General features: G+C 35.0%; 1 protein-coding gene across 5 annotated transcripts in view; it reads right to left on the reverse strand.

The window, feature by feature from the left end:
* The window catches only part of LOC114486354 (39S ribosomal protein L42, mitochondrial-like), a 125,567-nt gene that overhangs the window by 32,142 nt on the left and 69,056 nt on the right, over positions 1-24,369 (reverse strand). For 3 of the 5 annotated variants that reach the window (XM_028490249.1, XM_028490247.1, XM_028490248.1), the window contains one exon: positions 2,182-2,335. The exons of the other annotated variants lie outside the window; for them this stretch is intronic. In XM_028490249.1, coding sequence (XP_028346050.1) covers positions 2,260-2,335 — 76 coding nt within the window. In that variant the 3' untranslated portion in view covers positions 2,182-2,259. Of the gene's footprint in view, positions 1-2,181; positions 2,336-24,369 lie in introns of those variants that run through there. 5 annotated transcript variants of the gene reach the window in all.

The following is a 24,369-nucleotide window of genomic DNA, read 5'->3' on the forward strand; positions in this document are numbered from 1 at the left end:
CCGCAACGGGGGGAGGCCCGCATACCACAAAAAAAAAAAAAAAAAAAAACTTTGTGGAATAATTGTGCAAAAATCATGAAATAATCCCAGAGTGTTCTCCATGAAAATGAACTACTCTCCCAGAAAAACAAAAAAACCCACAACACTTTATCAGATTAATATCACAGGTGAGGGAAGATCATTCCTCCCAACCCAGCCCCCTCTCATCTTTCTGTCTTACCTGTGATGGGGAAAACAATTGTGAAGGTAACAGCCCAGCACATATGCACACTAAAAGCCTGAGACTTAGTCATCAGATTATAAAACGCTTCCCCATCCCTGCTCATTACCACCATACCAGCAGGGGTCCAGTGTATTCACAGTGGATCATAGCTTAAACAGCTGAAAGATGCAGACTTCCTCTAAGGAGGGGTTTCAGGAGAGCTCAAAGTTAAAAGAGGAGACCAACATTAGGACAGAGGAACAATGTAAAGACTCTGGCATTTTTGGCTAAAACAAATTAAATGCTGCCTAAGTCCAAGAAAGATTAACATACATTCTCACACTAAAGGCCAATACAATTCAATTCCTCAGTACAACATGTTCAGCATGCATTGAGAAAGTACAAGTCATGTCAGAAGACAATGAAAAACATTCTGACAGGACAAAACAGCATCAGAACCGTACTCAGGTATGTCAAAGGTGTTAACGGAAAAAGTAGACAACATGCAAAAACAGATGGGTAATGTAAGCAGAGAGATGGGGAACTCTGAGAAATAATCAGAAGAAAATTTCATGATTTAAAAAACTGTCACATTAATGAAAAATGTCTTTCTGGTGTCATCAATAGACTAGACATGATGGAGAAAAAAAAAAATCAGTGATTTTAAAGGTATGTCAGTAGAAACTTCCCAACCTGAAATTAAAAGAGGAAGAACTAATGGGTAAAAAGAACAGAAAAAAAAGACCACAGTAAATTCAAAAAGTGAATTTGAATGCCAAAATAAGCAGTTGACACTTGAGCAACTCAGCAGTTAGGGGCACTGACCCCATGCAGACAAAAACCTGTGTATAGCTTTATAGTCAGCCATCCATATCTGCTGTTCCACATCCATGGATTTAACCAACTGCAGATCATGTTGTACTGTAATATGCATTTATTGAAAAAAATCCACATATAAGTGGACTTGAGCCATTCAAACCAATGTTGTTCAAAGATCAACAGTAGAGAACAGAGCAGAAAAAAATTTTTGAATTATAATAGCCAAGAATTTTCCAAAATGAAGGACAGACACAAAATCACAAATCTAGATAGCTCAGAAAACATCAAGAAGAATAAATACAAAAAAAAGCTATACCTAGGAATATCATACTCAGACTACAGAAAACCAATGACAGAGAAAATCTTGAAAGAAACTGGAGAAAAGAAACACCCTACCTTTAGAGGAATAAAGATAAGAATTACAGCTGACTTCTTGTCAAAAATCCATGCAAGCAAGAGAAGAGTGGAGTAAAAAGTTTTAAGTGTTAAGAGTAAAAACTTCAATCTAGAATTTCATATCTGGATTTGAACAAAAATATACTACATTTAAACAACAAAAATGTGCCATTGTCATAGTAACTTCTTTCCAAAATTTAATTGTGGAAATGGAGAAAAAAATAACTTTACAGTGGAGAAACCTTAAGTATCCATAATATGACATCATGAAAATTGATCTTCTTCCTAAAAAACCATAACCATATGTAATCCTGAGGAAAATACCAGACTAGTACCAACTGAGGGATATTCTATAAAATACCTAGCCAGGGATCCTCAAAAGTATCCAAGTCATCAAAAACAAGAAATATCTAAAAACCTATCATAGCCAAGAGGATCTTAAGTAGACATGACAACTAAATGTAGCATGGTGTTTCAAGATGCAAAAGAAAAGAGACATCAGGTAAGAACTAAGGGATTCTGAATAAAGTATGGACTTCAGTTGATAATCATATCTCAAAATAGTTTTAATAATTTTAACAAATATACCAAATACTAATGTAAGATGTTAATAATGGAGGTGTTACATAGGAACCCTCTATGCTATCTTTGTCATTTTTCTGTGAATTGAAAATTATTCTCAAAATGAAAAGTTTATTTAAAAATTAGAAGTGGCACAAGTGATAAAAATAAATACAAACATTATTTTAATACAGTACCTATCAAAATATAATAATTATCTGGGATATTTAGAGTTCTATCCATGATGAAACTGTGATAATAGCTTTGCCTTACTGCCATGATCATATGATGAGGAGAACAAGGTACACGAAGCAACGGTTTGCAGCCATGGAAGAACAGACAGTGCAGGGCTGTGACCTTTGAAAAAAAGGAATACAAGAGGTAAGATTTACCTTCATCCAGGCTTTCTGTCTAGGAGCAGACAGAAAGCATAAGGAAGTAAAACCTGAACTGAAAGCAGCAGCATTTCTAAGTGGAGGAAATAAGGATGAGAGTTTGGATCTGCTGACGTGTGTGCAGTATGTGGGAAAGGGCATTGGAGAGGAGACAGTTGCTCAGAGAAGAAACCTGGGTTATCAATCATTAAGTTCTTAAGCCTCTACCTGAAAACTGAGCTGCATATGTATAAATTGAGACTGTGTGAGGCCTGGCAGAGAGCAGCTGCCAAGGAGCTGTGACCTGAAGAGAGATTCCAGGTATTGTACAGGGAAGGTAAATGTTGGTGTTCTGATACCCACTGTGGAAAGAACTTGCAATTCTTTTGTGTTCAGTTGCTATATTGGGGAGGCCATTTCTTAGAAGTAGAGCTACTCTAGCCCTAGAAAAAAGGCATCTAAAACTGCCATGACAGGATCAAAAGCTGTGACAGGATCAATCTTCCTGTAGCACCCACAATGTCCATCTTATCCTAAAAATTACTAGACATGGGAAAATACAGGAAAATGTGACACATAACCAGGAACAAAAAAAAAAAAGAAACCCCCCCAAAACAAAATCAAAAAAACCAATCAACACAAACAGACTCAGAGACTGAAAAACAATACATTTACATAGTAAATGTTCATATAAAAAGTTTCTACAAGGAAAAATAAGTCTTTATTTCACCTCAAACCACATGATGTTTTTTCCAGAGGCATTTGTAAGCATGCTCCACACCCATATTGTTAAAATACTAACATAACAGACCTCCTCTTCTGAATATTGCTCTGAAAATCTCAATACTAATTCTCAACATCATTTCATATTAGGATATATACCTCTAATATATTGTTTTAATACCTACAAATTATTGCATCGTACTGAATTTAGGTTACTTTTAGACTTTTAATTACTATTTCAAAAAGTTACTACTATAAGTTTTCATGTAACATATCCTTCAGTACAGAATAACGATGCCGATGATAGCTAACATGTTAAGCACTGTTCTGAGCGCTTTCCATGAATTGAATTAATGCTTATAACTGTCATGTAAGATAAACGTTACAGTTATCTCAGTTTTACAGAGGAGGAATCTTTGACCAGATATGCTAATAATTTGGTTTTGAATAATTGGCCCAGGCACTCTTATCTCAGGTAATCAATGTGTCTCCTGCATTTTAATTGCATACATGCAAAGATTTCAAGGAGAATTTCCTATGGAATTGCTGTGTCACTGAATGTATCATTAAACAATTTTTGATAGCTACTATAAATCACCCTCAAAGTGATTGTTCCAATTTCATGTCCAACAACTTTACAAGAGTGTCCCTGTGTTACTACACCTTAATGACCATCTCTTTTAGGTTCCCGGACCCAATTCCAGTGTGTGTGTGTGTGTGTGTGTGTGTGTGTGTGTGTGTGTGTGTGTGTAGGTTTTCCCACACCAACAAGCAATTATTGGATGCCAACCAACTGTCTGAGAATTCAACTCACTTCTGACACAAATCTACCCAGAGATAGAATCAGATTTCATAGGTAAAGGACTTGGTTTCACAAGACCACCCTCCACTTCAGATACCAGTCACAAGCCCAGGTCATAACCTGTGCTTCTGACCTGCAAGCTGTAGATTGGAGGTTCCCATGACCTCTTCCTTGGGTTTCATTAAATTGCTAGAGTGGCTCAAAGAACTCAGAGAAATATGTTACTAGAGCACCAACTTATTATAAAAGAGTATTAAAGAATACAAATCAACAGCTAGATGAAGAGATACATAGGACAAGGCATGAAGAAAGGGCAAGGAGCTTTCATGCTCTCTCCAAATGCACCACTCTCCCCAATCTCCACGTGATCGCCAAACCAGAAACTCTCCAAACCCTATCCTTTGAGGTTTTTATGGAGGCTTTATCACACGGGCATGACTGACTAAATCATTCATCATTGGCAATTGATTTAACCTCTAGCCCCTCTCCCTTCCCTGGAGGTTGGGGTGGAGGGTAGGGAGGTGGACTGAAAGTTCCATCTTCTAACCACACAGTTGGTTTTACTGGCAACCATGCCACTCCCCAGGCTGAGATCCAAAAGCCACCTTCCCTGAAACATTTTCAGGAACTGAGGACAAGAGACTAAATATTATATAAGAAATATTTATTTGGTCCTCTGGATAAATCACAATATTGCACCATTCTAACATTTTATGCCTGTAAAGTGTTTATTTGTATTTGCACTTATTTAATTACAAATTGGGCTGTGTATCTTTTCACATACATATTTCTTTTTCATTAAACTCAGTTTGATATTCTGTCTTCATTATTTTCTGTTGGATTATTGGTATTTTTCTAATTGATTTCTAAAAGCTCTGAATATAATAAGGAGATTAGCACATTGTTATTTGTATTGTAAAGGCCCTTGTTTACATGAATAATTAGAATTTTTATGTATGACAATCTACTACTTCATGTGGTAAGTCTTGCTTTAAAATTCTCTCCAATGTTCAGATTATTTACATGTATACATGTATAGACATATTTCTAATGCTTTATTACACTAAGTTAATTTTAAAATATTTATTATTTGAAGTCTTTTATTGTACAAAAATGTATAGACATGTACTATCCAATAGGTAACATCTAGACCCATGTGACTATTCAGCAATTAAAAGATGGTGAGCATAAATTAAGATGGGATTTAAGTGTAAAATAAACAGATATCAAAGAATTAATATAAAAAGGAATATAAAACATAAATTAATAATTTTATATTGATTATATTTTGATATATTATGTTAAATATACCATATTATTAAAATTAATTTTATCTATTTTTAGCTTCTTAAATATGGTAATTTGAAAATTTTAAATTATATGTGGTCCACATTATATTTCTATTCAATAGCTCTACACTTACTATTTGGTTTACCAACCTTAAATTCTGTCAAATTTATTTCAGGTCTTTATAAAAAGCTTAGAAAATATTTCGCAGGATAAAAGTCAAGAAAATCTATGCCTAAGCATATCACATTCAAACTGCAGAAAATCAAGATAAAGAAAAAATTTTGAAAGCTGTCAGGGGAAAAAATATGTCTTATCTATATAAGAGTGAGAATAAGAATTACATTGGGCCTTGTATCAGATATCACGCAAACAGGAGGAGAGTGAGTGAAATATTTCAAGTGTTGAGAGAAAAAACCCACCAACCTAGAATTCTGTATCCAGTGAAATTAATCTTCAAAAGTGAAGAAGAAATAAAGACTTTCTCAGACAAACACAAATTGAAGGAATTTGTTGCCAGTAAGCCTGCCTTGAAATAAATGTTAAAAACGGTTATTCAGAGAGAAGAAACATGATTTCATTCAGAAAGTTGAATCTACATCAAGAAAGGAAGAGCATTAGAAAAGAAATAAGTGAAGGTTAAATTTAAAACTTCTGTTTTATTATTCTTAGTTAATTTGACAGAATACAGTTTGTTCAAAATAATAATAGCAAAAATATATTCAGTGATTATAGCTTATAGATAAATAAAATTAATGCCAGTAATCATACATGGAACAGGAAGGAGGAACTAGAAAAACTTTATTATGAGGAGCTTGTCCTGCCTGTGAATTGATATAGTGTCATTCAAAGATGGACTTGAATTAGTTGTAACTGAATATTGCAAATTCTATGACAACCACTAAAATGTAACAAAAGAAGAGATATAATTGCTATGCTAAGAAAGGAGAGAATATGGAATTATATAAAATGCTCAATTAAAACCACAGAAGGCAGAAAAAAGACTAGAAGACAAAAAGCAAAACAAATAACAAGGACAACAAATAAAGAAGAGTAACAAATATGGCAGATATTAATTCAACCATAACAATGAGTACTTTAAATACCAATTATCTAAATACATCAATTAAAGGCCAGATACTATCAAAGTGAAACACACAAACCCAACTATATGTTGTCTACAAGAAACCCACTTTAAATATAAAGACCAATATAGATCTAAAGTAAAGAAATGGAGAAAGATATACCATGCCAACACTAATTTAAATAAAGCTGTAGTAGCTACAATAATCTCTCAGTATCTGTGGGTAATTAGCTCTAGAAGTCCCAGTGGATACCAAAATCTGAGAATGCTTAAGTTCCTTATATAAAATGGCTAGTACAATGAACACATTCAGCCCTTCATATCTGTGGGTTTCTCATCCTTGGATTCAAGCAACTGTGGATCACAATTTATTGAAATTTGATCTTCAGTTCGTTGAATACATGGATGCAAAAAAAAGTATTGAGGGCTGACTGAATATTAATTTTAAACTAAGCAGACTTCAGAGCAAAGAAAATTATCAAGGATAAAAGGGGGCTTTACATAATAATAAAGAGGTGAGTCCTCCAAGAAGACATAACAATCCTTAGTGTGATGTGCCTCACAACAGAGTATCAAAGTACATGAGGCAAAAACTGATAGAAGTGCAAGGAGAAAGAGATGAATCCACTATCATGGTTCAAGACTTTAACAACTCTCTATCGGTAAAAAACAACTTCAGCAGTCAGAGAAACAGGAAGGAAATAGTTCAACTCAACAGCATCATCAATTAACTGGATTTAATTGACAGCTATAGAATTATACACATTCTTCTCAAGCCCACATAAAACATTAACCAAGATAGACCCCATTCTGCACCATAAAACACACCTTAACAAATTTAAAATAATAGAAATCATACATAGTAAGTCTCATACCTCAAGGGACTTAAACTAGAAATCAACAACAGAAACGTAGTGGAAAAATGCCCAAATATTTGGAGATTAAACAACACACTTCTAAGTAACACATGAGATAAAAAATAAATCTCAAGAAAAATTTTTAAATATTTGAAATAAATAAAAATGAAAATACAACTTATGAAAATTTGTGCAATGTAGTAAAAGCACTGACTAGAAGACGAAAGCATATACTAAAAAGGAAGCAGATACAAAATCAGTAACCTTGCTTTCAACTTAGGAAACTAGAAAAGAGGAGAGAAAATTAAATCCAAAGTAAGCAGAAGAAGAAATAATAAAATCAGAGCAGAAATCAAAACAGTTTGGTATTGGCATAAAAACAGACACATAGATCAATGGAACAGAATAGAGAGCCCAGAAATAAACCCACACATATATGGTCAATTAATTTACAACAAAGGAGCCAAGAATATACAATGGGGGAAGAACAGTTTCTTCACAAAGTGGTGCTGGGAAAACCGGACAGCACATGCAAAAGAATGAAAATGAACCACTATCTTACACCATACACAAAAATTAACTCAAAATGGATGAACGACTTGACTGTTAAAACAGGTACATGAAAAGTTGCTCAACATTACAAGTCATTAGGGAAATGTAAATCAAAACTACACTGAGCTATCACCTCACATCTGTCAGAATGGCTATCATCAAAAAGACAAAAGATAACAAATGTTGACAAGGATATGGAGTAAAGGGAACTCTTGTGCACTGTTGGTGGGAATGCAAACTGGTGCAACCACAATGGAATACATTATGGAGGTTCCTCAAAAAATAAAAGTAGATATACCATATGACCCAGCAATTCCATTTCTGGGTATTTATCTGAAGAAAACAAAAACACTAATTTGAAAAGATATATGCATCCCCGTGTTCACTGTAGCATTATTTACAATATCCAAGACATGGAAACAACCTAAGTGTCCACTGACAAATGAATGGATAAAAAAACGTGGTTTTACATATATATCTATATATAGAGAGAGAGATATACACACACACAATGGAATATTATTCAAACATTAAAAAAATGAAATCTTTCTATTTGTGACAACATGGAGATACCTTGAGGGCACTAGACTAAGTGAAATAAGTCAGACAGAGAAAGACAAATACCATATAACCTCACTTCTATATGTAATCTAAAAAACAATTTTTTTTGGACTCATAGATGCAGAGAATTGATTGGTTGTTGCCAGAGGTGGGGAGTAGAGGGTGGGCAAAATGGAGGAAAGTGGTCAAAAGGTACAAACTTCCAGTTATAAGATAAATAAGTCCTGGGAATGTCATGTACAGCATGATGACTAGAGTTAATAATACTGTATTACATATTTGAAAATTGGTAAGAGAATAAATCTTAAAAGTTCTCATCATAAGAAATAAATTTTTGTACCTATGTATGGTGACAGATGTTAACTACATTTATTGTGGTGATCATTTCACAATATAAACAAATATTGGTTAATTGCACTGTACACCTGAAATGAATATAATGTATGTCAATTATACTTCAATTTTAAAAAAAATTAGAGCAGAAATCAATGGCATTGAAAATAGGATACCAAATGAGAAAAATCAATAAGGCTGATTTTCTTAGGACAATAAAATTGATAAAACTCTAGCCAAAGTAACTAAGAAAAAAGACAGAAGTTGCTAATATCAGAAATGAATGAGAAGTCATCACTATATATGCCCTGGCCATTAAAAGGATAATAAAGGAACATTACAAAAAATTATATGCCCACAAATTTGAATACATAGATGAAATCAAATAATTTCTTGAAATACACAATGTGCCAAAATTTACACAAGAAGAAATACACAATGTGAATTGACTTACATATAAATAAGAACTTAAATCAATAATTAATCACCTTCCAAAACAGAACACACTAGGCCCAGATAGGTTCACTGATGAATCCTACCAAATATTTAAGGAAGAAATTATATCAGTTCTCTATAATCCCTTCCAGAAGATAGAAGCAGTAGCAGAGATAATACTTCCTAATTCAGCTTATGAGGCCAGCATTACCCTTATACTAAAACCAGAGCAAGACTTCACAAGAAAAGAAAACTGCAACCAATATCACTTGTGAACATAGGTGCAAAAATCCTCAACAAAATATTAGCAAATCAAATCGAATGATTAATAAAATAAATTGTAAACCATGACCAGGTGAGGTTTATTCCAGGTATGCAAATCTGGTTAATATTCAAAAATCAATTCATGTAATTTATCACATCAATAGGCTAAAGAAGAAAAATCAGATGATTATATCAATAAATGCAGTAAAAAAAGCATTTGACAAACTTCGACACTCATTCATGAAAAAAATTCTCAGAAAACTAAGATTGGAGGGGAATTTACTCAACTTGATAAAGCATATCTACAAAAAACCTACAACTAAGTTATACTTAATAGTGAGAAAACAGAAGCTTTCCTGCTAACAACAAAGACAAAGCAAGAATATTTCTCTTACCACTACTTTTCAACATTGTACTGACAATCCTAGAGAATGCAATAAGACAAAAAAGAAGTAAAAGGCACGCAGATCGGAAAGGAAGAAATAAAACTGTCTTTTGTTTAAGATATCATGCCTGCCTGTAGAAAATCCCTAAGAATGTACAAAAACTCCTGGAACTAGTTAAGCACTTATATCAAGGTTGCAAAATACAAGGTTAATATACAAAAGTCAACTGCCTTCCTATATACCAGTAATGACCAACTGGATTCTAAAATGAATAGTATTATTTTTATTAGCACCAAAAAAAAAAACCTTTAATTATAAATCTAACAAAATATGTATAAGTTACATATGAGGAAAACTACAAAATGCTGATGAATGAAATCAAAGAACTAAACAACTGTAGAGATATTCCATGTTCAAGAATAGGAAGATTCAATATTGTCAAGATGTAGTTCTTTCCAGTTTGACCTATAGATTCAGCATACTCCTAATCAAAATCCCAGCAAATTATTTTTGTGCATTTAGCCAAACGTATTCTAAAGTTTATATGGAGAGACAAAAGAATAACCAACATAATATTGAAAGTGAAGAACAAAGTCAGAGGACTGACACTACCTGACTTCAAGACTTATGATAAAGTTACAATAATCAGAACATTATAATATTGGGAGAAAAAAGACAAAAATGAATCTGTGGAACAGACTATAGAGCCCAGAAATAGACCCACACAAAATAGTCAACTGATCTTTGACAAAGGAGCAAAGTCAATTCAATAGAGAAACAATAATCTTTTCAACAAATGGTGCTGGAACAACTGAACATCTACAGGCAAAAAAAAACACATGATCTAGATACAGACTTTACATGCTTCACACAAATTAACTCAAAATGGACCATAGACCTAAATGTATAATGTAAAACTATAGAACATTTAGAAGATAACATAGGACAATATGTAAAAGACCATGGGTATGGTGATGATTTTTTTTGATACAACACCAAAGACACGATCCATGAATGAACAAATTTATAAATTTACTTAGTTAAAATTCTAAAATCTGCTCTGAAAAAGGCATTATAAAGAGAATGAGAAGACCAGCCACAGACTGGAAGAAAATATTTGTAAAGACAAATCTGATAAAGAATTGTTATCCAAAATATACAACAAATAAAAATGTTTCTTAAAATGAAACAATAAGAAAATAACCTGATTGAAAAAATAGAAATAGATTTCAAAAGACCCTCTTCAAAGAAAATATATAGATGCTAAATAAGAATATGAAAAGATGATTAACATCATGTCATTAGGAAATAGCAGATTAAAACACTGAGATATCAATACACATTTATTAAATGGCTAAAACCCAAAACACTAACAATATAAAATGCTGGTGAGACTGTGAACAGGACTGCTCATGAGAACGCAAACTGGTCCAGCCACTTGGGAAGACAGCTCATCTACTGCCTACAAAGTGGCATTGACATATATACACTACCAAATGTAAAATAGCTAGTGGGAAGCAGCTGCACAGCACAGGAAGATCAGCTCGGTGCTTTGTGACCACCTAAAGGGGTGGGATAGGGAGGGTGGGAGGGAGACACAAGAGGGAGGGGATATGGGGATATATGTATACCTATAGCTGATTCACGTTGTTATACAGCAGCAACTAACACAACAATGTAAAGCAATTATACCTCAATAAAGATGTTAAAAAAAAAACTATACATACTCTTACCATACAACCCATGAATGCTCTGTATTATTCACTCAGATGAGTTGAAAACTTATGTCCACACAATAACTTGCATGCAGATGTTTATAGTAGTTTTATTCATAGTTGCCAAAACTTGGAAACAACTTAGAGGTTTCTCAATAGGTAAATGGACAAATAAACTGTGGTGTATTCATGCAATAGAATATTATACAGCACTAAAAAGAATTGATTTATTAAGCCACAAAAAGACACGGAGGAACTTACATTGCTAAGTGAAAGAAGCCAATCTGAAGGGCTACATATTGTACGATTGCAACTGTGTCACATTCTGTGAAAGACAAAACTATGGGGATGATTTTTAAAAGTCAGAGCCTGCAAGATTCTTGGGTGGGAGGGAGAGATTAACAGGTGAGCCACAGGGGATTTTTAGGGAAATGAAACTATTCTGTATGCTACTGTAATGATAGATACTTGACATTATACATTGTCAAAACCTATAGTACTATACAACGCAAAAACTGATCCCTAATGTAAGCTATGGACTCCAGTTACTAACATATCAGAATTGTCTCATCAAATATAACAAATGCTCCACAGGAATGCAAGAGTTTAATTACAGGGAAAACTGTGTGAGATCAGGAAAGGGGGTATATGGGAACTCTTCGTACCTTTTGTTCAATCTTGCCGTGAACTTAAAACTGTCTTTAAAAGTCTATATTTTTTTAAAAATTAAAACAGCTCATTGCAAATTGCAATAAATTTGACATTTTTCAGAAATATTTATCCTCCTTATGGGCAGAGAGTAATCTCCCCTCCCTTATCTGACTTTAGACTTGGCCACATGACTTGGCCAATGAAATGTTAGGAAACACTGCTGGATGAAAATCTAAAAAGTGCTTGTATGACTGGCCGTTTACTCTTGCACTCACTCTTTCATGGCCAATGAAATGTTAGGATACACTGCTGTATGAAAATCTAAAAAGTGCTTGTATGACTGGCCATTTACTCTTGCACTCACTCTTTCATTGCCAATGAGAAAAACATGCCCTGGATGTTCCCAGAGGATGAGAAACATATAAAACAGAGCTGCCCTGGGTAAGTGAACCCGGCTGAGGGAAACTCTCACAGTAGCTGTGAGAATGAGCTCCAGATCCACAGGATCACCTAGGGGAGCCTGTTGTGAATCCACCAGCACTCAACTGATCCACAAACATGGGAACTAAGTAGTTTGTATTCTTGTATACCACTGTGGTTTTCTGATTGTTCCTCATGCAGTAAGAGTTAATCAAGAGAAATAGATATTTGGACTTGGAGTGCTACCATAACAAAACCCTAAAATATGTGAGTCTGGTTTGAAAGCCAGAGAATGGGTAGTAAGGAGCTGGAAAAATGGTGTGATGTAGCCATGAAATATTTAGTAAAACTGTTGCCTGCTTTACACTGAAATAAAGAATTGCTCCTTTTCATTTTCACACAAAGTTTTAAAATTAGTGTGTCAATTTCCATACATGCATACACAGTAACAACAAAACCTGCCTAGATTATTAGTAGTACACTGAAACTATAATTTTAAGAAAATTGACTTCTTTACAATGCTGTGTCTTCCATTCTATGAACAGAGTACATGCCTTCATTTATTTTAGTCTTAAAAATATTTTTCTCAACATTCTTTTATACGTTTCAGTGTAAATATTTTACACCTTTTTGATAGCTTTATTATGAGTTACTTGATATTTGATGCTAAATTAAATATTTTTATTTTCCTTTTGTTTTTTGCTGACATATCAAATAAAATTGATATATGGTCATGTTGCTATAACTACATTGTCAATTTAGTGACTTTGCCAAATTCACTTATCAAATAGGTTATTGTAATCTGGGGGAGATTTTCTATAATTATACTTATGTTGGCTGGAATAAGTACAGTTTTACTTCTTCTTTTTCAATCTTTTATCTTTTATTTCTTGGTCTTCCCTAATTGCACTGGCTCCCATAAAATGGACTTCCAGTGCATGCTGATTATAAGTACTAAGGGCAACAGAAAGATATTGGGATGGTAAAGACATATTCTCAAGATCATGCAATTCAAAATCAAGTTCAGGTCGAACTGGTTCTAAGCCAATGCTTTTTAAATTTTTCTATGTCTTTGAAAAGTTCCATTATACTTCTCAGCACATTTTCCAAAAGTTCCTCTACCATCCAAATGGTTCTGAGTTTCACTGAGGTGAATGACTATAGACTTCAAACACAAACTGTTCTATTGGAATCAGTTATGGCATTAGACAAACCAAGAACCCCAAAGAGAACAGAGTAATGAAAAGTGCATTTCTAGCCAATTTCTGAGCACCTGTTATAATGTTAGGTGGTTTTTTTTTTTTTGGCAAAATCTTTGGATAAATCATGAGGATTGACATAAAGAAAAGAAATGCTCTTTCCCTAAAAATACAAAACTTTATAGAACACTTACAGAATTTTCATTTCACTGTGCTATTATTCAAAATTGCATGACATGAAAAGGAAAAATTCTGTGCCCAAACTATGGAAAATCTGTACATTTAAAGGAACAACAACCATCTGGAATTCAGCACATTTATCATCCTCTGCCAAGTTTAATTCTTTTAACCTCAATATTGCTATAGTGCTAATATAAATTAAACTTCTAAAAAGCATTTTCAAAATTTTCCATTATGCATTTAGTATATGTGAAATACAGATATGTGACCAACATTGCTAAAATATTTTTAATTTGAGGTAATTTTATTTTTTAAGATAAATGTAATGCATTGAATATATAAGTAAGAATACAGTTTGTAAAATTTTACATAAATCAATACTTATATCAAAAAATAAAATTCTTTTCTAAGGAGAATCCTAGTTATTTTGATTGAAAAATAAAGATCACATTGTACGTTTCAATTTTTTTGTTGTTGTTAAAATTATGTTAGAGTTTGGAGCTTCTACTCAAGATAAGATAGCATAGGTCTGTTATTCCCTGTTCTCCCCCAACTAAGCAAAACTACAAACCCTGGAAATAACACAATAGGTAACCAAAAAAGAACTCTGAGAGGTGCTAAAAAGAGGGCAAATTGGTTTGGGTCCCCAGGACGGAAGGTGCAACCCAATGACAGGGTGCCATATATCCCTCATCCAACAAAAGTTGACCCAGGAAATATGAGAACCCCAACCTAGCAACAAAAGGCAGCCAAGGTATTTTCATCCCTCTTCTGAATGGAATGGAAGCCCCTCTGACTTCATCTTGCTGACAAAGGGGAATCAAGTGGGATCACTGATAAAATTAGGGCCAGAGAAAGCACTCTCCTTTTCTGCTGGCCTGAGACTCCCCTTTACCTCTAACAGATACAGAGAGGGTGGGTGGAATAAGCAAGAGAAACCTAACTGCAGCAGACGACTTGGCCTGGGTAGCCTCCTTGTCTGTTTAGGCCAAGATCCTCCATTCCCATCCAGAGACACAGGTAAGGGGAAACAGCAAAAGAGATGTAGCCACAATACACAGGAAGGGATCCAGTCTAGGAAGCCTCTTTGTTCCTGTAATTCTCCTCACCAGGGACACCAGGGAGGTTGGGGAGAAAGAGAGAGCCAGTCACAATAAGTGCCCTGATCCATAAAGTCTCATAAACACTGCAGGCTGAGATTTTATTTGTCCTTCCAGAGACATGGGGTGGTCAGGTGGAGCTGAAGTTGCTTCTCAACCACAGAAAGTGGCCTAATCAGGGAAGGCTATATGTCCATGTAGCCTGAGACTTTCCTTCCCCACCCAGGCACTGAAACAGGCCCAGGTAGGAGAATCCTGCCACACTCTTCTCCCATGGAGAGATACCCAGGGGCCCAGACTGGGAAATTCCTCCTCCCCTCTCAGGTCCAGTAGTGCCAGATAAACCAAGAAGACTGAAGCAAAACTGGAAAGACTGCAAATTTTACATCTGGAAAAAAATATCCTTTAGGAATGAATAGAAAATAAAGCATTATCAGATGAATGAAAGCTAACAAAATTTGTTACTAGCAGATCTATGTTTAAAGGTTGGCTAAAGAAAGTCTTTCAAATAGAAAAGAAATGATAAAAGAATGACCGTAGAATGTCTGATGCAACAAAAGGAACAATGGATAGATCAGAACTGTGGGTACATATAATAGACTATCCTTTCTTTCATAAATTTTATAAATTACATTTAACGATTGAAACAAAAACCAAATCTTGGCTGAGAATAATTATACTTTTAATTCTTCCATATAATATAGGATATTTAAAAGGGAGGAAGGTAAAGGGACCTAAATGGAAGCGAGGTTTCCACACTTCACTACATGTAGGAAATGTTGATAATGGTAGATTGTGAAAAAGTCACATATGTATATTGTAATGCCCAGAGCAACTACTACAAAAACTCTTCTAGTAATCCAAAGAAAGGGAAAAAGAGAAAAAGAGAGAGAATGAAATAGAAGAATAAGAACTAGAAGAAACAACTGGAAAACAAGTAATAAAATGGAAGACTTATATGCTAACATATTGATAATTACCTTAAATGCATATCATCTATATCCACCAGTCAAAAGAGACTGGCAGAGTGCATAAGAAAACAAGACCCAACTATATGCTTCTTACAAGAAATTTGCTTCAAATTCAACAACATAGGTTGATTGAAAGTAAAAAAATGGAAAAATATATATCATCCAAACATTAACCCCCAAAAAGAAAAAAAGGAGTGTCTTTATTTATATGTGATGCAGTAGACGAAGAAGCAAAGAAACTTACTAGACAAAAGGGGGTACACTACATAATGATAAAGGGATCAATCTATCAGGAAGACATAATAATGCTAAATTTGTATTCAACAAACAACAGAGACCCAAAATACATGAAACAAAAACAGAGTTGAAAGAAGAAATGCGTGAGCCCACAACTATACTTTACGACTTAAACACACAATTCTCAACAACTGATAGAACTACTGGGCAGACTATCAGCAAGGGTATAGAATATCTAAACAGCACAATCAACCAACAAGGTATAATTGACAAATATTGAATAGTCCACTTAATAATGGATGAATGAACACTTTTTTCAAGGAATCATGGAACATTCACATAGATAGTAGACTAATATAGATGGACTATATCCTGAGAAATAAAACAAACCTTAACAATGTTAAAAGAATTTAAATCCTACAGATTATGTTCTCCCACCAAAATGAATCAAACTTGAAATAAATAACAGAAATGTAACAGGAAAATCTCTAATGTGAAAATTAAACCACACACTTCTAAATAATCCATGGGGCAAAGAGGAAGTCTCAAAGAAAATTTAAAATATACAGAGCCCTGAATGAAAATACAAACAGAAATATCAAAATTTGTAGAATGCTGTTAAAGTTTTTCTGACAATGCTTTCATAGTCAATTATTGCATTAGCAGCTTACATTAGAAATAAGTAAAGGTCTCAAATCAGTGACCCAAATTCCTACCTCAGGAAACTTGTAAAGGATCAAAATAAACCCAGAGCAAGCAGAAAAATATAATAAATATAAGAGCAGAGATCAATGAAGTTGAATATAAGAAAATAATAGAGAAAAGTCCAAAATAAGGAACATCACTGAAATAGGGGATACCACTGCAGATTCCACAGTCACTGAAAAGATAATAAGACAATATAGACAATTTTATTTATATACATAAATTCTATAACTTAGAAAATGTGGACTGACTCCTCAAAATCATGAACTATCCAAACTTACCCAAGATGAAATGAAAATCTTAATAGGCCTATAACCATCATAAATGTTAAATTTATAATTAAAAATCTCCCCTCAAAGAAATGTCTAGGCCCAGAGGTTGCATGAGAACTCTTCAAAACATTTCAAAAGAATAAACAGCAATTTTAAACAATTTCTTCCAGAAAATAGAGAGAAGGAATAGTTGCCAACTCATTTTATGGGCCTAATATTACCTTTTTATTATGTCAACACACATAATAAAAAGATAATACAAAATAAGAAAACTATAGACCAGTATTTCTTGTGGACTTAGGCACAAAAGTGCTCTACAAAATATTAGAGAACTTAATCCAACAGTGTATACACTGAATTATACACAAAGACCAAGTGAAATCTATTGCAGGTATGCAAGGATGGTTTGACATTTGAAAATCAATCAACATAATACACCACATAAACTAGATGAAGAAAAATCATATGATCTTAACAATTGATGCAGAAAGGCCTTCAGATCGTGGGTACATGTTCTTATTCCAAGTGAGCTTGATCTTCCCTTCCCAGAGCAAAACATTGAAGCAACATGGGGTGAGCATGAGAGAATAAGCTCCTCCCACATAACCACAGGTATTTTCCAATATCGCAATAACCAGGCAATATCCTAGAGAATGATTGTAATGTATTTGTTGGAAGTATGACAGAAAATGAAGCATCATAATGCATAAAATCAGTTGTTTGTCTTGTGAAATATAAGGTACATTCTACTTATCCTGAAACAGTGTTAAATTAAAGAGGTTTTATGAAGGTAGATAAAGTGCATAAAGCTCAGTTTTACAGAATGACCTCTGGTTACATAACTAAGCTCTCATTGTCTTCCCTTTTCCATCCTCATTAACTGTACACGTGGGCTTGACAGTGTACGACAAACAACAGGTCACATGCCTAAAGGCAGATACCAGTATAAAAGTGTTAAAATTGTCTAGAAAGGCCAATAATCAATTAGGGGACAAAGCCAAATATCAATAAAGCCTATCTGTCCTACCTAAAGTGACCTTACTTTTTTAGACAAGAAAACACCCAAGAAAAGTTTGTTTTTTGTTTTTGTTTTTTCCAGCTCACTGAGATATAATTGACATATAACATTGTGTATGTTTAAGGTGTATGATGTGATGATTTGGTACATGTATATATAGTGAGATGTTAACCACAATAAGATTAGTTAACACATCCATTATCTCACATAATTACCATTTTTTGTAGTGATAACACTAAGGTTTATTCTCTTAGCAAATTTCAAGTATATAACACTGTATTGTTAAGTATAGTCACTGTGCTCTGCATTAGATCCCTGGAACTTATTCATCTTATAACTGAAAGTTTCTAATATTGACCAACATTTTCTCACCTCCTTCACTTCCCAAACCCTGGCAACCATTAATCTACTGTCTTTTTCTGTGAGTTTGTGATTTTAGATTTCACATATAAGTGAGATCATACAGTATTAGTCTTTATGTGTCTGACTCATTTCACTTAGCATAATACCCTACAGTTCATTTATGTTGTTGCAAATGGCAGGATTCCTTTGTTTTTTTAAGGCTGAATAATATTTCACTGTACCTATATTAACATTTTCTTTATTTATTCATCCATCTATGGACACTTTGGTTGTTTCCATGTCTTGTCTACTTTGAATGATCCTGTAATAAAAATGAGCATGCAGATATCTCTACAAGATAGTTATTTCATTTCCTCTGGTTAAATACCCAGATGTGGAATTGCTGAGCCATGTTGTAGTTCTATTTTTAATTTTTTGAGGAACCTCCATACTGTTTTCCATAGTAGAGGCACCAACTTACTTTCCCACCAACAGTGCACAAGGGTTCCCTTTTCTCCACATCCTCCATAATACTTGTTTTCACTTGTCTTTTTGATAATAGCCATTTCTAACAGGTGTGAGGTGGTTATCTCATTCTGTTTTGGTTTTTTTTAACATCTTTATTGGAGTATAATTGCTTTACAATGGTGTGTTAGTTTCTGCTGTATAACAAAGTGAATCAGCTATACATATATATATATATATATCCCCATATCCCCTCCCTCTTGTGTCTCCCTCCCACCCGCCCTATCCCACCCCTCTAGGTAGTCACAGCACCAAGCTGATCTCCCTGTGCTATGCGGCTGCTTCCCACTAGCTATCTATTTTACATTTGGTAGTGTATATATGTCAATGTCACTCTCTCACTTCATCCCAGCTTACACTTCCCCCTCCCCATATCCTCATTATCTACGTCTGCATCTTTATTCCTGTCCTGCCCCTAGGCAACTAGGTGCATCAGTACCATTTTTTTTTTAGATTCCATATATATGCATTAGCACACAGTATTTGTTTTTCTCTTTCTGACTTACTTCACTCTGTATGACAGACTCTAGGTCCATCCACCTCACTACAAATGACTCAATTTCATTTCTTTTTATGGCTGAGTAATATTCCATTGTATATATGTGCCACATCTTCTTTATCCATTCGTCTGTCAATAGACAGGTTGCTTCCACGTCTTGGCTATTGTAAATAGAGCTGCAATGATCATTGTGGTACAGGACTCTTTTGGAATTATGGTTTTCTCAGGGTATGTGTCCAGTAGTGGGTTGGTTATTTATATGTCTTCTTTGAAGAAATGTCTATTCAAATCCTCTGCCCATTTATTAATCAGATTTTTTTGCTGTTTAGTTGTATGAGTTTCTATTTAGTTAAATGAGTTTGCAAATATTTTCTCCCATTTCACAGGTTGCCTTTTCATTTTGTTGATGGTTTCCTTTGTCATACAGAAGCTTTATAGTTTTATATAGTCCTGCTTGTTGAATTTTGCTTTTGTTGCTTGCGCTTTTGGTGCAAAGCTCCAGGAATAATATAGAATATGATGGTTGGTCAAATGAATATCTATATGGTGTATATATATATATATATATATATTTATATTTATATTTATAACTTATGATATCCATTTAAAAAATTCCAGAATGCTTGTAGATATAAATACAAAAGGAAAAATAATAAAACTTAAGGATAAAACCAGTGAAGACTGTCTTCATAAGCTTGGTGAAGTGAAAAAATATATAAGCAGGGCACAAACAGGAAGAGTAGGAAAAAGAGCAATAAATTTGACCACATTAAATTAAGAACTTCTCTTCATCAAAGACACCAAAAAGAGAATGAAAAATCAAGCCACAGAGTGGGAGAGTGTCTCATTAAGGCATATGACTAACAAAGACAACAATGTCTAAAATATGAAACAAACACAAATCAGTAAGAAAAGAGTGCAGAAGAAAAATGGACAAGAAACTTGAAACAACATGTCAAATGAAGAAGATAATCAGATAAAGAATAACTTAGGGGGAGACCTTCAAGATGGCAGAAGAGTAAGACATGGAGATCACCTTTCCCCCCACAAATACATCAAAAATACATCTACACGTGGAACAACTCCTACGGAACACCTACTGAAAGCTGGCAGAAGACCTCAGACTTCCCCAAAGGCAAGAAAATTCCCATGTACCTGGGTAGGAAAAAGAAAAAAGGAAAAAGAGACCAAAGAAGAGGGACAGGACCTGCACCTCTGGGAGGGAGCTGTGAAGGAGGAAAAGTTTCCACACACTAGGAAGCCCTTTCACTGGCAGAGATGGGGGTGGGGGCTGTGTGCAGGGGGGAAAGCTTCGGAGACCCAGAGGAGAGTGCAGCAACAAGGGTGCAAAGGGCAAAGTGGAGAGATTCCCACACAGAGGACCGGTGCTGGCCGGCACTCACCAGCCTGAGAGGCTTATCTACTCACCCGCTGAGATGGGTGAGGGCTGGGAGCTGAGGCTCGGGCTTCGGAGATCAGACCTCAGGGAGAGGACTGGGGTTGGCTGTGTGAAAACAGGCTGAAAGGGACTAGTACGCCACAGCAGCCAGGAGGGTATCTGGGGAAAAGTCTGGACCTGTCTAAGAGGCAAGAAACCATTGTTTTGGGGTGCATGAAGAGAGGGGATTCCTTCCCTGTCTGCCCACAGAAGGTACAGCACCACGTAAATGAGCTCCAGAGACGGGTGCAAGTTGCGGCTATAAGCTCAGACACCAGAGACGGGCATGAAACGCTAACGCTGCTGCTGCAGCCACCAAGAATCCCGTGTTAAGGCACAGGTCACTATCCACACACCCGGGAAGCCTCTGCAGCCCGCCACTGACAGGGTCCAGTGATCCAGGGACAACTTCCCCAGGAGAACACACGACTTGCCTCAGATTATTGCAAAGTCATGCCAGACACTGCTGCCGAAGGCTCACCCCGCATTCCAATTATAACTACCGTGCCCCTCCCTCCCCCGCAGCATATGCAAGCCAGTGCCCCACATTAAACAAGATGGACTTAAATGGTATTTATAGGACATTCCATCCAAAAGCCACAGAATACTCTTTCTTCTCAAGTGCTCATGGAACATTCTCCAGGATAGTTCACATCTTGGGTCACAGATCAAGCCTTGGTAAATTTACAAAAATTGAAATCGTATCAAGTATCTTTTCCAACCACAACACTATGAGACTACATATCAATTACAGGAAAAAAAAAAACTAAAAAATACAAACGCATGGGGACTAAACAATATGCTGCTAAATAACCAAGAGATCACTGAAGAAATCAAAGAGGAAATCAAAAAATACGTGGAAAAAAATGACAATGAAAACACAATGACCCAATATCTATGGGTTGCAGCAAAAGCATTTCTAAGAGGGAAGTTTATAGTAATACAATCCTACCTCAAGAAACAAGAAAAATCTCAAATAAATAACCTAACCTTACACCTAAAGCAATTAGAGAAAGAAGAACAAAAAAATCCCAAAGTTAGCAGAAGGAAAGAAATCATAAAGATCGGATCAGAAATAAATGAAAAAAAAATGAAGAAAACAATAGCAAAGACCAATAAAACTAAAAGCTGGTTTTTGAGAAAATAAGCAAAATTGATAAACCACTAGCCAGACTCATCAAGAAAAAGAGAGAAGACTCAAATCAACAGAATTAGAAATGAAAAAGGAGAAGTAACAACTGACACTGCAGAAATACAAAGGGTCATGAGAGATTACTACAAGCAACTCTACACCAATAAAATGGACAACCTGGAAGAAATGGACAAATTCTTAGAAAAGCACAACCTTCCGAGACAGAACCAGGAAGAAATAGAAAATATAAACAGACCACTCACAAGCACTGAAATTGAGACTGTGATTAAAATTCTTCCAACAAACAAAAGCCCAGGACCAGATGGCTTCACATGTGAATTCTATCAAACATTTAGAGAAGAGCTAACACCTATCCTTCTCAAATGCTTCCAAAATATAGCAGAGGGAGGAACACTCCCAAACTCACTCTAAGAGGCCACCATCACCCTGATACCAAAACTCTGATACCAAAGATGTTCCAAAAAAAGAAAACTACAAGCCAATATTACTGATGAACATAGATGCAAAAATTCACATCAAAATACTAGCAAACAGAATCCAACAGCACATTAAAATGATCATACACCATGATAAAGTGGGGTTTTTCCCAGGAATGCAAGGATTCTCCAATATACGTAAATCAATCAATGTGGTACACCATATTAACAAACTGAAGGATAAAAACCATATGAACCTCTCAATAGATGCAGAACAAGCTTTTGACAAAATTCAACACCCATTTTTGATAAAAACTCTCCAGAAAGTAGGCATAGAGGGAACTTACCTCAACACAATAAAGGCCATATATAACAAACTCCCAGCCAACATCATTCTCAGTGGTGAAAAACTGAAACCATTTCCTCTAAAATCAGGAAAAAGACAAGGATGCCCACTCTCACCACTAGTATTCAACAGAGTTTTGGAAGTTTTCGTCTCCACAGTAATCAGAGAAGAAAAAGAAATAGAAGGAATCCAAATCGGAAAAGAAGAAGTAAAACTGTCAATGTTTGCTGATGACGTGATACTATACATAGAGGACCCTAAAGATACTACTAGAAAGCTAATCAATGTATTTGGTAAAGTAGCAGGATACAAAATTAATGCACAGAAATCTCTTGCATTCTTATACACTAATGATGAAAAATCTGAAAGAGATATTAAGGAAACACTCCCATTTACCATTGCAACAAAAAGAATAAAATACCTAGGAATAAACCTACCTAAGGAGATGAAAAACTTGTATGCAGAAGACTATAAGACATTGATGAAAGAAATTAAAGATGATACAAACAGATAGAGAGATAAGCCATATTCTTGGGTTACAAGAATCGACATTGTGAAAATGACTATACTACCCAAAGTAATCTACAGATTCAATGCACTCTCTATCAAACTACCAATGGCATTTTTCACAGAACTAGAACAAAAAATTTCACAATTTGTATGGAAACACAAAAGACCCTGAATAGCCAAAGCAATCTTGAGAAAGAAAGAAAAACAGAGTTGGAGGAATCAGTCTCCTGGACTTAAGACTATACTACAAAGCCACAGTAATCAAGAGAGTATGGTACTGCACAAAAACAGAAATATAGATCAATGGAACAGGGTAGAAAGTCTAGAGATAAACCCACGCACATATGGTCACCTAATCTTTGATAAAGTAGGCAAGAATATACAATGGAGAAAAGACAGCCTCTTCAATAAGTAGTGCTGTGAAAACTGGACAGCTACATGTAAAAGAATGAAATTAGAACACTCCCTAACACCATACACAAAAAATAAGCAGCTCAATATCAAAAAAACAAACAACCCAATCCAAAAATGGGCAGAAGACCTAAATAGACATTTCTCCAAAGAAGATATACAGATTGCCAACAGACACATGAAAGAATGTTCAATATCATTAATCATCAGAGAAATGCAAATCAAAACTGCAATGAGATATCATCTCACACAGGTCAGAATGGCCATCACCAAAAATATCTACAAACAGTAAATTCTGGAGAGGGTGTGGAGAAATGTGAACACTCTTACACTGTTGGTGGGAATGTAAATTGATAAACAGCCAGTATGGAGAACAGTATGGAGGTTCCTTGAGAAACTAAAAATAGAACTACCATATGACCCAGCAATCCCACTACTGGGCCTATACCCTGAGAAATCTATAGTTCAAAAAGAGTCATGTACCACAATGTTCATTGCAGCACTATTTACAGTAGCCAAGACATGGAAACAACCTAAATGTCCATCGAGAGATGAATGGTAAAGAAGATATGGCACATATATATAATGGAATATTACTCAGCCATTAAAAGAAATGAAATTGAGT

Source organism: Physeter macrocephalus, chromosome 5 (assembly GCF_002837175.3).
Source record: "Physeter macrocephalus isolate SW-GA chromosome 5, ASM283717v5, whole genome shotgun sequence".
Lineage (NCBI taxonomy): Eukaryota > Metazoa > Chordata > Mammalia > Artiodactyla > Physeteridae > Physeter > Physeter macrocephalus.